The sequence below is a fragment of the Ovis aries genome, chromosome 22, assembly GCF_016772045.2.
Source record: "Ovis aries strain OAR_USU_Benz2616 breed Rambouillet chromosome 22, ARS-UI_Ramb_v3.0, whole genome shotgun sequence".
Lineage (NCBI taxonomy): Eukaryota > Metazoa > Chordata > Mammalia > Artiodactyla > Bovidae > Ovis > Ovis aries.
Window position 1 is genome coordinate 41,791,344 of NC_056075.1, and position 19,566 is coordinate 41,810,909.

At 48.8% G+C, this 19,566-nt stretch overlaps 1 protein-coding gene across 1 annotated transcript in view; it reads left to right on the forward strand.

Moving 5' to 3' along the window:
- Positions 1-16,499: 16,499 nt before the first annotated feature.
- The window catches only part of HTRA1 (HtrA serine peptidase 1), a 59,359-nt gene continuing 56,292 nt past the window's right edge, over positions 16,500-19,566 (forward strand). The window contains exon 1 of the mRNA XM_027960635.2: positions 16,500-17,086. Within this exon, the coding sequence (XP_027816436.2) occupies positions 16,594-17,086 (493 nt within the window). The 5' untranslated portion in view covers positions 16,500-16,593. The remainder of the gene's footprint in view (positions 17,087-19,566) is intronic.

A 19,566-nucleotide genomic window follows, 5' to 3' on the forward strand; every position in this document is an offset into this window, starting at 1 on the left:
GGCTACCTGGAGCCACCTGCTTTGAGAGATTACACTCAAATAGGAATAAAAATTTTTCTTTGTTTGATATCTTCTATGCATACTAAATCGCTTCATTTGTGTCCGACTCTTTGCAAACCTATGGACCGTAGCCCACTAGGCTCCTCTGTCCATGGGATTCTCCAGGCAAGAATACTGGAGAGGGTTGCCATTTCCTTCTCCAGGGGATCTTACCAATCCAAGGATCGAACCCGAGTCTCTCATGTCTCCTGCACTGGCAAGTGGGTTCTTTACCACTAGTGCCAACTGGGAAGCCTGATATCTTCTATAGAGACAGAATTTTACCAAGAATCTAAAAAGGTGCTTACACCATCTAGTTCAGCCTCCTGGCAATGGAAGAACCAGATGTTGAGTTCTAGAAGTCTTTGTTGTTTGATGGAAAGAGGCATATCACCTTTTCTGAGCCAGAGAACCTTCTTGACATAGAATATTCAGAAGCTCCTGTCATGTGGATGTGTTACAAGTTGCAAGGGACGCTGAGTGAGATGGGACCAATATCCTTAACACAAACACAGGAGTTCGTCCAGTTTTCTCTGTGTGGTTAGTATTTAAAATCTATTTCTTCCCACTGATTTGAAATAAGACTTTTATCAGTGTCTTAGCTTGGGCGGCTACAACAGAATACTTTAGACTGGGTGGCTTACCATTCTGGAGGCTGAGAATTCCAAGATCAAGCTGTCTCAGTGTCTAGTAAGAGTCATTTTCCTGGTTCATAGGCGGGTCTCCTGGCTCTTCTCTCACGTGGTGGAGGGAACTCCCGGGGATCTCTTATAGGAGTGAGAGTGGAGCCCTCATGACATCACATTGCAAGGGCCTCACCTCCTAGCACATCTCCTTGAGGGTCAAGTTTTGAGACATAAATTTTGGAGGAACACAGACATTCAGGTTCTAACACTAATCACTCATGAAAGTGAAAGTTGCTCAGTCGTGTCTGACTCTTTGTGACCCCGTGGACTATACAGTCCATGGAATTCTCCAGGCCAGAATACTGGAGTGGGTAGCCTTTCCCTTCTCCAGGGGAATCTTCCCAACCCAGGGATCGAACCCATGTCTCAAGCATTGCAGGTGGATTCTTTACCAGCTGAGTCACAAGGGAAGCCCAAGAATACTGGAGTGGGTAGCCTATCCCTTCTCCAGCGGATCTTCCTAACCCAGGGATCGAACCAGGATATCCTGCATCACAGGCAGATTCTTTACCAACTGAGTTACAGGGAAGCCCCGCTATGATAATCCCTCATAGTGGAGTACATTTCTGAACTTCCTGTAACCTGAATATGGGTATTTCTCTGCCAGAATCATATGAGCAATTACAATTAATAACACATTTTAATTGCACATAAATATTTTTGTATTCAATTTTTGAACTTCAGGATCTTTATTTTGGAGTTCAAAAATATCCTTTTTTAAAAAAATTGGAATTACATTGAGTTTATAGTATTGTGAGGTGCTAGTTCCTGTTACACCTGACAATAGACACTGCCTGTGTTTGGTGACTCTGGGCAGATGAGTCTTTCCCGCCCCAAGGGATCTTCCTGGTAGCTGTTTGCATTTGGGGGGAAGGAGGTTGCAGATAGGAGGCCCTGGGCACCATGAGAGAGGAAGGCTGGGTGTGGGCTCTGAACACAGAGAAGGCTGTGAGTAACATCTGCCTTTGGAGATAGGATGATAAGAGATGCTTCTGCTTTAGGGCCAGACGGCAGAGCAGGTACAGACAAGGGCCTTCTCCCCAGTTCTGCAGAACCTGGTGTGGACCCGGCCCAGAGGGCTGAGGTCTGTCTGCCAGGCCATGAGTCACTCCAGTCGGTGAGGTGCTGGGGCTGGCTTTGGAGAGTCAGTTGTTGAGTTTGGGGGAATTGTGCAAGCTGGCTGTTGTCAAACAGCTATAGTTGAAAATCAGACTTATAAACTTACAATTACATAAATTTCATTAGGAACAAAGGTAATAAAAACTCAAGCTCATCACTTTCTAGTTTTACCCCACTTTGCTTTCAGCCATGCTCTAGGGGTTATTTACAACTCCTGGACCTGAGGGGATGCTGTGCCCTCTCTCACCCCAATTCTACGTTCAGTGACGTCATGTTGGCAGCTTGGCAGGGATATTTACACCATGGAAATTGGCAAATGCTACAAATTAGGCCTTGACTTATTCTTTTATTGACTGTCTAAGAGGTTGGCAACCTTTTCTGTAAAAGACCAGATAGTAAATGGTTAGGCTCTCCATACAATCCCTGCCTCTTTATTTTTATTTTTCAAATTTAGGTCTATGATCCTACATTTTATGTCTGTATGGGAACAATGTTCATTTCCCCCCCTCCATATGAACAACCAATTAATCTAGCACCATTTATTGAAAATAACATTTAATTGCAGTTATGCCTTTGTGAAATCAGGTGATTTCTACATGAATCTGATTTGGGCTCCTTTCTGGTCCACTGATCTACACTTTCATTTGTATGTCAATATGCAGCAGTCCTGATTATTGTCAAATTATGCTGTGATATCCAAACACCATCTTCAAAGGTATCCTGGGAGTTGCCACCTCTATAGATTTTGCAAGGGCAATTCCTTACATCGGGACATAGAGCACTGGCCCTTAGGAATGGGGACAGTGAAACATGGAAAACAGAACTGGAGGGATAAACCACGTCCAGATACCAAAGCTCCTCTGGTGGCTCAGATGGTAAAGTATCTGCCCGCAACACAAGAGACTCAAGAGATGTGAGTTCGATCCCTGCCAGAGTCAGGAAGTTTCCCTGAAGAGGGGAATAGCTACCCACTCCAGTATTCTTGCCTGGGAAATCCTATGGACAGAGGAGCCTGGCAACTACAGTCCATGGGGTTGCAAAGAGTTGGACATGACTGAGCAACACTTTGACTTTCTTTCAGATATCAAAATAACTGATATTTCAGACACTTCAGATATCTGAAAGATGTTAAGCTTTTTTTGTTTTTTAAAGATGTATAAAGACTTCCTTGGTGGTCCAGTAGTTCAGACTTCATCTTTCAGAGCAGCAGGAGTGAGTTTGATCCCTTGTTGGGAAGCTGAGATCCCACATGCCTCTTGGCCCAAAAACCAAAACAAAAAACAGGAGCAATATTGTAACAAATTCAATAAAGACTTTAAAACTGACCCACATCAAAACAAATCTTGAAAAAAAAAGATGTAGAGATGTTCTGGTAGATTAAAAAAACTTATAAAGGCACCCTCGTATTAAAAATGTCAGAAAATATAGTTTTGGAACACCCTGCAAGATTTTTGTATTCATTCGGTGCTAAGCACTTGATACTTTCTACTCTGTGTCCAGTCATGGATGGAAAGCAGTCATGGATGGGGCAGATGCTGAGCTCAGAGGAGCGACAAGGTATCTGAAATGCCTACGGGACTAGGAGTGACCTCAGGAAGGAGCACAGCCCGCAGCTGGGAGGCCCCAGGAGAAGGACCCTTGGCTATAAGGAGAGCACGACTGGGCTGGTTGCCCCCTACAGAGCTTTGGCTTTCTTGACATTTCCTTCCTTCGTTTGACTCCTCTCTCCCCTCGTATTAATGGTTAGTACAGAAAATAAAAAGAAGCAGAAACTACCTTCCATCACTCATCACACCTCCACCCAGAATGGACACTGTTAACACTCAGGCTTTGTTCCTTCCAGGTTTGAGTCTGATGATCTTTTTTTAAAAACAAAAACAAAAAACAATCGGGGGCAAACAGCGCACACAGTTTTATATCCTGCATTTCTTGTTCGGGGTATAAGTAACCTCCTGGAGTCTTTCTTCTGTTTCCTTTTGAGTCTCAAGCTAGGGAAATTGGGCTGTTAGCAGAAGGATTTCCTGAAATCCCTTTGAATGATCGAAGGAGTCGCGCTCAGTCTTCCTCCAGTTGAGAGTTCTGTTTTTTTTCTCCCTCCCCTCCTATGAAACTGCAGGTCAGGAAGGCAGACGGGAGGCTCAGCTTGTGGGTCTGATTTCTAAAACTGGTGGTTATTCTCTCTCTCTCTCTTTTTTTTTTTTAAAGGAATAGAGAATCAATTTAATCACAGGGTGCCAGGCAATGGCTAGGCTTGAGTGCCCAGAAACTGTCCCTAAGAAGTGGAGTCCAGGAGGAGAGAGAGACGGAAGTCTCTGCAGGGTGAGGTGACTACAGAAGGATGGAGTGGAGGAGGGGCTGTGGCCGCGGGCCCAGTGGAAAAGTACCTCGTTCGTGAGTCATCACGGATAACACGCGGCTGGTGCCCCGCCATCGGCATCCAGGAGTGCAGCAGTGACAGCTGGAGGTCACATCAAAGACAGAACCACGTAGAAGGGAAGAAAGTAAAGGAAAATCAAGATGAAAATGGACCACTTCAGGGTAATACCTGGCTTCAGCTGTGAGTGAGCGTCTCCAAGTCAGCCAGCATGAGCCCAGTGTCTGCTATGTGGCTGGCGCTGTCTGGCTCAATGGGCAGGCTAGGTGGCCGATCCAGGAAGCTTCCAGTCTTGAAGTAGGGCGGAGGAATGGCATGGGACGACCCATCGAACAGTTTGGCTGATTAACGAACGGCTGTGGCTTAGACAAATGGAATTCCCAGTGCCACCGAATTTTGCATCTCTAGGGATATTGCCCTGATTATAGAATAACTGGATGGTTTAAACATGTGTTCGCATAGCGTCAAAATATAGGAATGGCCTGCAGTTGTCAGCTGGGCTGCTCATTAGAGTTCCTGGAAGACCCTGAAAACTAGACACCAGGGATTTTCAACCACATCCCAGAGGATTTTTTTTTTTAACAGTTTTATTCAGATATAATTCAAATAGCATCCCATTCTCCTTAGAAAAGTGTACAATTCAGTGGGTTTTAGTATCTGCATGGACACATGCAATCATCATCATAGTCAATTTTGTAATATTTTCAAAATGAAGCCTTGTATGCTTTGGCTATTACCTCTCTATCTCCTTGTCCTCCTCACATCTAGGAATCTACCTTCTGTCTCTGTGGATTTCCCTGTTCTAGGCTTTTCATGTGAATGGAAGCATATAATCCAGTCTTTTGTGACTGACTTCTTTCATTTAGGGCAATATATCCAGTAACCCCAGGGAAGGTCTTGTGAATCTTTCACATGGATAATCCATGTTATAGCATGTAAACATGGACTGCGGCATGACAGGCTCCTCTGTCCTCCTCTGTCTCCTGGAGTTCGCTCAAATTCATGTCCATTGAGTTGGTGATGTTATTCAACCATCTCATCCTCTGTTGTCCCCTTCTCCTCCCACCTTCAATCTTTCCCAGTATCAGAGTCTTTTCAAATGAGCTGGCTCTTCACATCAGGTGGCCAAAGTATTGGAGCTTCAGCTTCAGCATCAGTCCTTCCAATGAATATTTAGGACTGATTTCCTTTAGGATTGACAGGTTTGATCTCCTAGCTGTCCAAGGGACTCTCAAAAGTCTTCTCCAGCACCACAATTCAAAAGCATCAATTCTTTGGTGCTCAGCCTGCTTTATGGTCCAGCTCTCACATCCATGACTACTAGAAAAATCAGTTTTGACTATATGGACCATTGTTGGCAAAGTGCTGTCTCTAACTCCATTTAATTATTTGTGCAACAGATGGATTCTTTTTCAAAATGACTGTACCAATTTCCATTTCCACTAGGAATATATGAGGGGTCCCATCTCCCCACATCTTTGCCATCTTTTGTTATCATCTGACTTTTCAAGAAGTAGCATCTCATTATGGCATTGATTTGTTGATGACTAACAATATTGAGAATCTTTTCATGTGCTTACTGGTGCTTTTTTTCCTTAACTTTAAACATTTTGAAATGTTAGGTTTAGAGAAAAACTGTAAAAATAGTACAAAACTCTCATTTACTCTTAGCCTAGATTCCCCAAATGTTAACCACACATGCTTGATCATTCTCCATCTCTGAATCATTTAAGACTTGCAGACATGAAGGCTCTTTACCTCTAAATATTCCAGTGTGTATTTTCTTAAAACAAAACAAAACCCAGCTTTCTCTTATGCAACCACAGTAAAATGACCAAAGTCCCTTCGCTGTTCACCCGAAACTATCACAACACTGTCAGTCATCTATACCCCAATGCAAAATATTTTTGGTGTTAAAAAAATACAATTGAAAAAAAAAACAAAATCAGAAAATCAACATTGAGTCAATACTATCGGTAACTGAATGCTTCCAAATTTTGCCAAATTTCTAGGAACCAGCATCCTAAAAAAGCTCTACAGATGATTCTATTGGATATCAGGATCTCTGTCACCTCTTCTCATCAATGAGGACCATTAATTCCAGGGAGGACAATGCCCTCCCCGAGGTCACCATTGATTTAGAGCAGAGTTTTCAGAATGTCCCATCCCCCAGGGCACCTTTATGTGACCTAGGGAAAGATGTCTCTCTGCTGCTGCTGCTGCTGCTGCTGCTGCTAAGTCGCTTCAGTCGTGTCTGACTCTGTGCGACCCCATAGATGGCAGCCCACCAGGCTCCCCCATCCCTGGGATTCTCCAGGCAAGAATACTGGAGTGGGTTGCCATTTCCTTCTCCAATGCATGAAAGTGAAAAGTGAAAATGAAGTCGCTCAGTTGTGTCCGACTCTTTGTGACCCCATGGACTGCAGCACATCAGGCCTCCCTGCCCATCACCAACTCCTGGAGCTTGCTCAAACTCATGTCCGTTGAGTTGGGGATGCCATCCAACTCATCCTCTGTCACCTTCTTCTCCTCCTGCCTTCAATCCTTCCCAGCATCAGGGTCTTTTCCAATGAGTCAGTTCTTCGCATCAGGTGACCAAAGTAGTCGATCTTCAGCTTCAGCATCCATCCTTCCAATGAATATTCAGGACTGATTTCCTTTAGGATGTACTTGTTGGATCTCCTTGCAGTCCAAGGGACTCTCAAGAGTCTTCTCCAACACTACAGTTCAAAAGCATCAATTCTTTGGCGCTCAGCTTTCTTTATAGTCCAACTCTCACATCCATACATGACTACTGGAAAAACCATAGTTTTGACTAGATGGACCTTTGTTGGCAAAGTAATGTCTTGGCTTTTTAATATGCTGTCTAGTTTGGTTATAATTTTTCTTTCAGGGAGCAAGCGTCTTTTAATTTCATGGCTGCAGTCACTATCTGCAGTGATTTTGGGGCCCCCAAAATTAAAGTCTCTCGTGATTTCCATTGTTTCCTCATCTATTTGCCATGATGTGATGGGACCAGATGCCATGATCTTAGTTTTTTGAACTAAGGAGCTCAGATCATGAACTCCTTAATGCCAAATTCAGACTTAAATTGAAGAAAGTAGGGAAAACCACTAGACCACTTAGGCATGACCAGTGTGCCTATGGTGTGCCAGACAAAGGAAACAGGAAGATGGGCTGGGTGGGAGAATGTGACTCGGTGAGTGGAATTCCAAAGCCTGTAGAAGGCCATCTCGGGAACCACTCAAGCTGGTGGCAGGGCTTGGGGTTGCACTGATGGAAGCCAAGACCTCAGCTGCCTGCAATTTCTGGTCCAGGTTAATTACACTCGACATGGGAAAGTTGCATGATTCTTTCATGTTCTCACAGCTTTAGATATCTCATGGTTCCTATTAGTGTAAGAATAAAAAAAAAAATTTTGGGAGTTATATGTAACAATTCAAATTTGTAAAGAAAGAATCTGGGTCTTCTAGATCAAGTTAATTTAAACTTTGGCTTCCAAGCACATTAGAGATTCTGCTGATAAGTAAACTTAGCAAATGCTTTTTAGTGCTTATAGAACTTTGCCCACTTTATGGGTGCTTGTGGTTCAGATGGTAAAGAATTTACCTGCAATGTAGCAGACTTGGGTTCAGTCCCTGTTTTGGGAAGATCCCCTGGAGGAGGGCATGGCAACCCACTTCAGTATTCTTTTTTTTTTAAGTTAACTTATTTTAATTGGAGGCTAATTACCTTACAATATTGTAGTGGTTTTTACTATACATTGACATAAATCAGCCATGGGTGCACATGTGTTCCCCATCCTGAACGCCCCTCCCACCTCCCTCCCCGTCCCATCTCTCAGGGTCATCCCAGTGCACTGGCCCCGAGCACCCTGGTTCGTGCATTGAACCTGGACTGGCGATCGGTTTCAAGGTGGTAATATACATGTTTCAGTGCTATTCTCTCAAATCATCCCACCCTCGCCTTCTCCCACAGAGTCCAAAAGTCTGTTCTTTACATCTGTGTCTCTTTCGCTGTCTCGAACATAGGGTCATCCTTACCATCTTTCTAAATTCCATACATATGCGATAATATACTGTATTGGTGTTTTTCTTTCTGGCTTACTTCACTCTGTATAATAGGCTCCAGTTTCATCCACCTCATTAGAACTGATTCAAATGTATTCTTTTTAATGGCTGAGTAATACTCCATTGTGTATATGTACCACAGCTTTCTTATCCATTCGTCTGCTGATGGACATCTAGGTTGCTTCCATGTCCTGGCTATTATAAACAGTGCTGCGATGAACATTGGGGCACACGTGTCTCTTTCAATTCTGGTTTCCTCAGTGTGTATGCCCAGCAGTGGGATTGCTGGGTCATAAGGCAGTTCTATTTCCAGCTTTTTAAGGAATCTCCACACTGTTCTCCATAGTGGCTGTATTCCCACAAACAGTATAAGAGGGTTCCTTTTCTCCGCACCCTCTCCAGCATTTATTGTTTGTAGACTTTTTGATAGCAGCCATTTTGACCAGGGCAAGATGGTACCTCACTGTGGTTTTGATTTGCATTTCTCTGATAATGACTGATGTTGAGCATCTTTTCATGTGTTTGTTAGCCATCTGTATGTCTTCTTTGGAGAAATATATGTTTAATTCTTTGGCTCATTTTTTGATTGGGTCGTTTATTTTTCTGGAATTGAGCTGAAGGAGCTGCTTGTATATATTTGAGGTTAGTTGTTTGTCAGTTGCTTTGTTTGCTATTATTTTCTCCCATTGTGAAGGCTGTCTTTTCACCTTGCTTATAGTTTCCTTCGTTGTGCAAAAGCTTTTAAGTTTAATTAGGTCCCATTTTTAAATTTTTGCTTCTGTTTCCATTACTCTGGGAAGTGGGTCATGGCGGATCCTGCGGTGATTTACGTCAGAGAGTGTTTTGCCTATGTTTTCCTCTAGAAGTTTGATAGTTTCTGTATTCTTGCCTGGAGAATTCCACGAACAGAGGAGCCTGGTGGACTGCAGTCTGCAGTGTGGCAAAGAGTCAGACACGACTGAGTGACTAACACGTTCTTTTCTAGTGCCTACGTGGTGAGATAACTCAAAGGTTGAAGCCCCCTCCCTTAAAAAAGTCTTTATTTCCTTCAGTCAAAGTCGAACAATCTTGCCTAAAAGATAGCATGTTCTACATGTGACCTTGATCCCATGTAGGTGAAGGGGATCATGTGTGGTTCATAAGCAGATGAAGGGGGTCAAAATATATAAACTTCCAACTATAAGATAAGTAAGTCCTGGGGATGTAATGTACATACAGCATGGTGTCTACAGTTAATAACATTGTATTACATATTTGAAAGTTGTTACAAAAATAAGTCTTTAAAGCTCTCATCCCAGGAAAAATTTTTTGTGACTGTCCATGATGATGGACAGATGTTAACTCGACTCACTGTGGCCATCATTTCATAATATACACAAATACTGAATCATTATATTGTACACCTGAGACTAATATGATGTTATATGTTAATAATACTTCAATAAAAAATGCCCGCACCGAAAATAATACCCATTTACACTAATACGTGCAAGTAAACAGATACAAATGAACCATCAGAATGACTGATGGTGGAATGAAGCTGGAGAAGTAGATAATGTGAATAAGTGAAAATAAATACATAAAACAAGACAGGGGCCTGGGATGGAAAAATATTAAAAGTATGATTTATTCAATCCTCGGCATCTGAAGTCCAAAATAAATACATCAATAAAAAATGAAATATCCTTAAAAATACTATACATCCTGAAAAGCCTCCTAAATGTTAAAAAAATATTTTCTTAAAAAATAAGAAAATCCCTTTTCAGAAGGCAGATTTCTTTTTTTCCAGTAAGAGTTTTTTCCAGCTGATTTCTGAATGATATTTTCCAGGGCTCATTTTGTGACTAACCCAAGGGGGCAACCTTCTCTACCTAAAGATGATATCATCACCATCGTCACCTCCCCCACCACCACCAGGGGGGTTACATTTTGGTTTGTTTTCTGTGACGAGGTGATGGTTTGTGTTGACTCATATAAACTTCTTAGCAAGCATATGTACTTTCACAGTCTCGCCCCCACCTCCCTTCCCATTCTTATTTCCTACCTGTCTAGACAAATGGGCTCCTTCCTCATGGCACTTTCAACAGCCTCATCATAGTTCCGTACCTTAGGACACTCGTCCTGTGCCTCCTTCAAATGTCGCTTCCTCCATGAAAGTCTTTCCAGCCTGGCCAGGAAGAGTTAATCACACGCAGTGGGGAGGAGACAGAATAATCTGGGGACAATTCTCACCTCTAACACTTAAGTGAAGTGAAAGTTGCTCAGTCGTGCCTGACTCTTTGCAATCCCAGCGACTATACAGCCCATGGAATTCTCCAGACCAGAATACTGGAGTGGGTAGCTTTTCCCTTCTCCAGGGAATCTTCCCAACCAAGGGATTGAACCCACGTCTCTTGCATTGCAGGCGGATTCTTTACCAACTGAGCCACCAGGGAAGCCCTCTAGCAATTATGACCTCAATAATTTACTGGATTTTTCCAAGTCTCAATTTTCCTTGTTAAAAAGCAAGATTGTGATAATAATACCTATGTTACAGGGTTGTTGTAAGATTTGGATATTTAAACTACTGGGAATGTGCTGATGCTCAAAAAAATGCTTGTTCCCTTTTTTCCCCTCAGGGGGGAAAAAAGGCAAACAATCTTGCCTAAAAGGCAACATGTTCTACATGTGACCTTGGTCAGCTTTTCATGCTGCTCCTGAATAACAGCAAATCGACAAGCCGTCATTCATTACCCGTTGGTGGCTGCCTGTGGATCTATTTGAACTTGTGTCTGTCCAATATGTGAAACGAAGAGTGGAAAAAATTGGTCATGTGCCATGTGCTTTTGCTTTTTAAAGCAAATATATTGGAAAGAGCCAATTAGGGCATATACGGGCTGTTTATCTCCTGTAGTTGATTTAGAGGATGGGTTAACCTAAATTAATGGAAATTCTGAATTACAAATCTTGAAGGCTTAAAGGAAAACAGAGCAGCAACCAGGTCTGAGGTTGTTTTCTAGAGGATCCTTCTTGAATAAATAGCCATGAATGTTTTGCGATTTGATATTAGAAATCCTAAATTTCCCTTGTGGCTCAGTTGGTAAAGAATCCGCCTGCAATACAGGAGACCTGGGTTCAAATCCCTGGGTTGGGAAAATCCCCTGGAGAAGGGAAAGGCTGCTCACTCCAGTATTCTGTCCTGGAGAATTCCATGGACTGTATAGTCCATGGGGTTGCAAAGAGTCGGACACAACTGAGAGACTTTCAATTCACTTCAGTATTTTGAAAGCGTTTCAGAAGTTTTCCAGAATACTTGATACATCCACACCATTTGCACTATTTCTGAAGACGGGGTTTGCACTGAAGAGGTCCTTGCTGAAGTGAATGAACTATTAGAGAGCTGATGGAATCTCTTTCCATCCTATCAGGTTATGATAACGGCATCGTCAATATAACTTGAGTACTCCCTCACCTAAAATCTAATAATGTATCTGTGTCTTAACATGTGTTGCTGAATCCACTTTTTTAACTCAGTCTACCATCTATACTGCAACAGGGTGATTTTGCCAAAATACACTTTCTTAAAAGCCTCAGGGAACTTCTCATCAGCATCAGTGCCGGACCAAATTCCTTTGGAGGACAGCCAGAGCCCTTCACAGCCTGGCCCTTCCACTTCAGCTGCCTCTCCTGCCCAGAGGGACCCCTTTCCTCTTTGCAGCCACACTAGAGAACTTCCTCGTCTGGATGGACTCATAATATTCCCTCCCCTCTGCAACCCCCTTCCCCCACAATGTGTCTCCTGGTCCTCCCCCTCCTTCAAGATGGAGCTCAGTTAGCATCTTTCTAAAGCCCCAATTTTCCGCTCGCAGAATTCCTTCAAACCCCAGCATTTTTCTTCTCATCCTTCTCTCTCCTGCGCTAGTTTCACGCACCTCATGGGCTGCATTCAAGTGGCTATTTACACTTAAATGGCTTAAAATGAAAGACAAATAAAATGTAGTTCCTTGCTGCCACTTGCAGCGTTTCAGGTGCTCAGCAACCCATGCAGTCGGTGGTGACCGCCTTGGATGGCACCAGTTGGAAGCCTTCCATCACGGCAGGGAATTCTAGACGCTGAGCTCCTGGTGGGGAGGGGCTCAGTCATTCACCATCACATCTCTGGTGGTCAGCAGAGTGGCCAGCACGTGGCAGACACTCAAGAAGCTTCTCTTGAACCAAACCAAACCGACTGGACGTGAGACTGTCTTCAGAGAAGCAGGCTCAAGGGGCCTGGGTCACCAGAGGTCACAGCGTTCTGATGGTGGAGTGGAGGGAAGGGGTGGGAGTGTGGCTGGTACTCAGAGGGAAGGGAGCCCAAACCAGCGCAGAGGTCATCTTTTTTCCTTTTTTTCTGGGTGGCATGTCCCAGCCAGGATTCTGTTACTATGGAGAGGGTGAAAATGGATGTCAGGGAGAGCCCCAGATATATGCTGCCCTGGGGCCAGAGGACAGCATGGGGGAGAGCGTGGGGCGTGAGGTCTGGGCTCCATGTGACTGAGATGGAGAGGCCAGGAGTCTGAGCTCCATGTGATGGGGAGGCCGGGAAAGTAGGGGCTAGGGGAGTGGTAAGACTTTAGGAAGAGTCAAAAGCATTGCCACAGCTCTTTAGCTTCTGGTCCTTGGGGTGAGCAAAGGAAGTAGAATCTCTCCCCCACTCCCCCCCCCGCCCCGCCCACCACCACCACTCTGGGTCCTTCGTGTACCTGGGAGGCCCCAGGCGGGAGATCTTTCTCCTTCTGGGAAGTGCGGACATGGATGCTCGTTCCAGTTCAGAAGCCGCACTTCCTAACCCAGGTTTTTGGCAGCCCTGGTGTTTCATTGTTCATTATTCATGAATAGACTTGACTTGGTTCGGAATTAAAGCTTCCATGCAGCAAATCTGGCCTGCAGAGGGGATGGCCGGGAACTCGCCTGTGTGGCTCCAGAACTGGCCCCTTTTCTCCGGAAAAATCCTCTCTGGGAATCTGTGCCAAGACCCGGTGAGTGAGAAATGACTTCATGATGTATCCAAAAATTGCATCTTTTAAGAAACTGTCTTTATAAATGGTATCAGAGGGGGAAGAAAAAGAGAGAGAGAGAGAAAGAAGGGAGTAACCCTTTCAGATCAAAAGCACTCTTTCTAAATATGAAGATGTTGGGGCAAAGGGAAGGTCAGTGCTGGGCCCCCAGGGCCAGGCTTCACCTGACTCGTGCTGTGCCCTATTCTTCACACAGGTGGCACACACACACACGACACGACACCATCCTGTGTGGACAGTTCAGGTCCCCATAATCCTTCTGTTCAGTTCAGTTCAGTTCAGTTCAGTCCCTGAGTCGTGTCCGACTCTTTGCTTAATCCTTCTGGGGGGACTTTAATTTTCTAACTCGGCATCCATGGTCTTCTTGGGGTCCGTGACTCAAGCTATCTCCTTGGTGACCCATGTTATCCTCGGAGCAGGAGGGTGAGCTGCACTCACACCTGGGAGGTGATCGTGATGCAGTCCTGGTCCTTCTAAAGCCTTTTGTGCTGTGTTTAGTCACTCAGTCGTGTCTTACTCTTTCCACACTATGGACTGCAATCTGCCAGGCTCCTCTGTCCGTGGGGATTCTCTAGGCAAGAATACTGGAGTGGGTTGCCATGCCCTCCTCCAGGGGACTTTCCCAACCCAGGAATCAAACTGAGGTCTCCCACTTTGTGGGTGGATTCTTTACTGTCTGAGCCACCAGGAGAGCCCCAAAATACTGGAGTGGGTAGCATAGTCCTTTCCAGGGGAACGTCCCAATCCAGGAATTGAACCAGAGTCTCCAATTCTGCTTCTCAGGCTTCGCTCGGTCTTCTGTTCCTCCCTTGGTTGGCCCCTGGTGATGAAACCACCAGCGTGGTTTCCAACAGCAAAGAGGTGCTGTCTTCCTTCCCTGCTGGATCAGCTCTGTAGCCTCTGTGGCTTGCACTTCTGATCATCACCATCACAAAAGCTTCTTTTAGGTTGCGAACCATCACAGGAGTTGTTTCATTGCTGAAAATACGCTTTGATTAGTTCTTCCAGGGAGACCCAAGATCACTGCCATTTTCCTGGTGAACGTCCCTGAGATCCAGCTTGCAGAAAGTTACAGAATGAAGGGCCAGAGAGGGATTCTGAATCCAAGCCCATCAGATGATATGGCTCCTGCCTGCTTCACTAGGTCATGCTAACTTACCTTGGGAGGGGAGGAAGGATACTTCAGATAGGAGAGCTTGAGCTAAGTCAGAGAAACCTTAAACAGGAAGGTATGTTCCAGAAAATGCAAGTTATTCAGCATTGGGGGAGCAAAGCATAAGCAGCAGGGAGGAACGGAGTGAAGAATTGGGGGGAGAGGGTGATGGGGACTCAGTGGGACACTCAGGGACTTATTCTCTGCCAGGAAGGAGCTTGGATAAGCTGTGGTCACGTTTTGCTTTGAATCAGCTAGTTCACTCTGTGGCCTGGCCACTTGGCTGGAGGGTAGAGAATGGGGGCCACCGAGCATGGCCTGTTTAGAAGGGGTGCTGGCTCCTGGGAGTCACCTATCCTTTCTGGCCTCCAGTTTTCTCATCTGTAAAATACAAGTATTGGATGAAAAGAAGTTTTCACCAATCTCTTCACCGTGGTGAGCCCGTTTATCTCATCTGCTGGCTGGACTACAGCAGGGAGAGTCTTTTTATTTCCTGATAGACTTTGCATATTATTCCTCTGTGACACCAGGCCAAGCTCCTCTTTTTTGGGTAGTCTCAGCCAGTTGAGCACTTGGAGCCTCTAATCAGCAGAGGTATTACCCCTTCCCGCACCCTCCAAATCTGGGGCTGAGTCAATTTTGAGCGCAGGCCTCCCTTCCCACAAGGTGAGGTCCTGGCTTCAGGAAATACTGCCGTGGGGTCCAGACACTCAGGACAAGACCAAAACATCTTGTCATGCCCCAGGATGCGGACCTCCTGCTGGCCAGTTTCTTGGGCCCAGGGACCCCTCTGGACCCTGGACGCTAACATGTCTTACATTTGGGAGGTGCTTTCTCCATGGTGGTGGTGGGGGAGTTTACATATTCAGATTTTACGGTTAAACTATTTTTGTTGGAAAATTACCCCGTACCCTAGGGAACAATGAAATACAGAAGAACAGCAAAAAGTTGCTAAGCCTCCACCACTACCTTCCCTCTAAGGCCAGCCCAGTGCCCAACCAGCCACCCCTAGGCGCCTCTGCCCTGGCTCAGGGCTGCGCAAGCCCTCCTCCTCCCGGCTCCTCCAGTGCCAGCTTTGCCCATCTGCGGGCCTAGCACCTCCCAGGCACGGGGACCACCTCCGGAGTTGCCCTTGCTCCTCCTGGGCACGCCTAGATTAACTACTGTCCCAAATGATGCACCGAAGACTCGAGTAGGAGATCAAAGGCGAGCCCTTTTATTTAATAGCCTTTGGAGAGAATCACGCACGTGGTGAAAGACTCAATCAGTACAAAGCCCCTCTCCCGCCCGCGACCAACTCCCGCCCCCCTGCCCCTCGCAGTCTCTCGCGTCTCCTTCCCTAGCCCTTCTGGGCAGGCACAAGCACGCATCCCACCCGTAACTTTTTAAATGGCTCGCATGACTATATGCTAACCATTTCTGCTCTCTGCTTTTTCACTTGCCGGCGGGTCTGGGCGCTGGCTTTGTGCCAGCCCCCCGAGCCCCGCCTTCTTCGCTGGGGGGTGTCCGTGGTCACGGTCGCGCGTGCTGAGCGCAGGGGTCAGTTCCAGAGAGATGTTCGCCTTCCTGCCCTGGAGCGCGTGACCCGGCCCGGGGTCTGAGCCACGGCCCCTCCCGCGGCCGGGCGGGTCCCCAACTCGGCAGTTTGCGGGAACTTTCCCGGGCGCTCGCGCGCCGGCCCCGCGCGGGTTCCTCTGTGCGAAGCCTCTTTTTGGTTTTAAGGTCCCGAGTGGCGGTGGAGAAAGCCGCGAGAAGCGGCTACGTGGGGAGCGGAGACCGGGAAGCAGAGCCCCGCGAGCGGGCGGACCCACCCGCGCGCCGCCCCGCCCGCTCGCCCGCGCCCACGACCCACCGCGCCCGCCCTGCCCCGCCGCGGGCGGTCCCCGGTTCGCCCGCTTGCCCCCCCGCGCCCGCACCGCCCCCCCCGCCATCCGGTCGGCCCCCCTCCCGGGCGCCGTGCCCGTCCCCAAGGCGGCTCGTCACCGCCGCGAGGCCAATGGGCTGGGCCGCGCGGCCGCGCGCACTCGCTCGTCCCGAGTCCCTCCCGCGCTCTGCCCTTAGCCGCTCTCCGGCCCTCGCCCAGCCCGCCGCCGCCGCTGCCGCCGTCGGAGTCGCCATGCAGCCCCCGCGCGCCCCGTTCCTTCCGCCGCCGCCGCCGCCGCTGCTGCTGCTGCTGCTGCTGCTAGCCGCGCCCGCCTCGGCGCAGCCGGCCCGGGCCGGCCGCTCGGCGCCGGGCGCCGCCGTGTGTCCCGAGCGCTGCGACCCCGCGCGCTGCGCCCCGCCGCCGGGATCCTGCGAGGGCGGCCGCGTCCGCGACGCGTGCGGCTGCTGCGAAGTGTGCGGCGCGCCCGAGGGGGCCGAGTGCGGCCTGCAAGAGGGCCCCTGCGGCGAGGGGCTGCAGTGCGTGGTGCCCTTCGGGGTGCCCGGCTCGGCCACGGTGCGGCGGCGAGCGCAATCTGGCCTCTGCGTGTGCGCCAGCAACGAGCCGGTGTGCGGCAGCGACGCCAAAACCTACACCAACCTGTGCCAGCTGCGCGCCGCCAGCCGTCGCTCCGAGCGGCTGCATCAGCCGCCGGTCATCGTCCTGCAGCGCGGCGCCTGCGGCCAAGGTACCGGCGCTCCGGGAGCTCCAGGGTCGCGACATCCCGGCCCCGAGGGACGGACGGGCCGGGAGAGGGGGCGCGAAGCTTTGTTGGGTCTTCCGGGGGCACCCACTGGCTGGGAGAGGCGGACACCGACCCCCGGGGTGGTAGCGATCCGCGGGCTCCCTCGGAACCGAGCTTTGCGCTCAGCCCAAGGTCGTTCCGCGCGTGGCGGTCCCTGGCCCTACTCTATCCCGAAGCCCACCCCCCCTTCTCTGGGAACCCGGTGCCGGGGCCTCCGGCCCATGGCCGCCTGCTGGTTGCCCCGCGGGGAACCACACCGTGCCAGGGCCTGGGGGACAAACAAGACGGGAATGTGGGCATAAAGAGGATTGAGAAGTTCGGGGCTGGGAAAAGTGTCCAGTGCTGAGTGAGACCCGGGGTTGGGACCACAGAGTCTCATTTCTGTGGCTTTCCCTTCCTTCTCTTCATCCGCCCCCCCCCTCCACCCTCCACCCCCTTAAGATGAACAGGGTTCATGTTTCACATTAGCGATCTCCTGGTGGAAAACTTTTTTAACTTTTCATTTGAAAGAGGTGGCCATGCCCTTGGGGCTCCCCAGTTTCTCCCCGCCCCAGGGTTTCCCGGTCAAGTACCGGTTTAAGGAGGTGTAGCAGGCACTGATGCCAGCGTCGCTTCCCGGGTTTTGAGCCAACCGCACAAAAATGAAAGTGGCTCGATTTGAATAAGCTGAGCGTGGATCAGGGGAAAGGCAGAGGCAAGGGTGAGGGGAGCGCGTTAGGGGTGAGGGAAAAGTGGAGCCCTTTCCCTCCTGAAGCATCTTTTCTGTATCAATAAGACCCGTCCTGGCCAGGGAGTTGGGAGTGGGGGGAGCGAAGGGTGGAGCCATCCTCTAACTCTCTCGCGGGACCTTCCCGAAGGATGCTTCTCTCCAGTCCCAGAGACCATATGGAAAAACAATGCTGAGTTCAGCTCCGGCCAATCCAGCGGTGTGGGGACGGGCCAGCCCTGCTTGGCAGGGCACTTGCCCTCAGCCTGAAGGCTGCCTCCTCATCGCGGGCAGTGCATGGAAACGGGAAGAGGGGAGCCCAGCACCGGGCAGCTGGGCTAGGTTTTCTTGGTAGGCAAACGGTCTAGGACCGACCGGGCCGGCAGAGGCTGACCGATCTGGGGAGGAGGGTGCCAGAGCCGTACGGGTGAAACGCAGAACCTGTGCCCTCAGGAAACAGCCTAGTTAGAGGGTGGAGGAGAGTATTCCAGAGAGAAGTGAACCTGCCCACTCTGGGTTTGGGCATCACAATGCATGTGTATTGGGTGCCCACTGGGCGCCCCAGTCCCTGGGCTAGGTGTGTTATACGTGTGACCACACTCTGCCTTCACAGCCTCAAGAGGAGGGAAGTCATTTCCATTTAACAGGTGGGACAGCTAAGGGTGAATTACATGTCCAAAGTCACTCAGCTGGAATTTGAACCCAGACAGCCTTACTCAGAAGCAACCCAATGCTTTACCTTGCTGGGGGAACAGACACTGGGGAGGGTAAAGGAAGTTTTGGGAGGCCCCAAACTGCATCCCAAGTGGAGTTGGGGGGCAGGCTGAGCCCAGCCTTGTTTGGTGAGTAGATTGGTGTGGCTGGGGAGGCAGAGTCCCAGGGCCAGAGAGGACGGGCTGGGTTGTGTTCCTGAGCCAGGCAGCTCACAACAACAAAACAAAACAAAAAAGCTGGATAGGACGAAGCTAGCGGTGGAAAGCAGACCACACCGGGGCGCGGAGGGATGATGCATGCGGTAATTTGGGTGTGAGGTGATGACTTTAAATAAGCACATTGCATGTTTTTTTTTTTTTTTTTTTTTTGTCAAAAACAAGCCAGCTGTTACTGTTTGTAGTCTCACGGCACAGGATCCTGAATAACTGGCACTATTGGAGCCCCAGATTGATTGCCAGCGAGGTGGAGTCACTTAGCAAGGTCTGGAGTTGGCGGAGTCATTGAGAGTCACCATGTGTGTGTGTGGAGGACAGGTCGTCTGCTGCTGGCCAGCAAGCCCACAGCAGGCTCCGGGGAGAGCCAGAGAGGGGACAGCCCCAGGAGGACGAGCGTGGTGAGAGGAGAGGGAGACAGAGGGCGCAGAGCGGTTCTCCCCCGTCCTTCTTTCTTTCTGCAAATATTTACTGAGCTCCACCGTGCATCCAGCACTGTGTGTGTCTGCTGGACACATGGGAGGCCCCTGGCAGATGTGTGTGTGGGGAGGATGTTGAATGAACAAATGAATGGAAGAGGAAACCAGAGGCACTGGACATCCATGGCCACCCAGTCTTTCTTTCCTCAATGAAAGGTTTTGCCTTTGCTGCCCTTCTCCGCTCCCCACCCCTCCCCGCCACCTCCCCGCCGCCATCCCCGCATCCAGCCCGCTGCCCTTGACTTTCCAGAGGTACCTCTGAGGACCGGAGCCTGGCTTCATTCAGTTGAAGCCTTGCCCACTAGCAGGTCA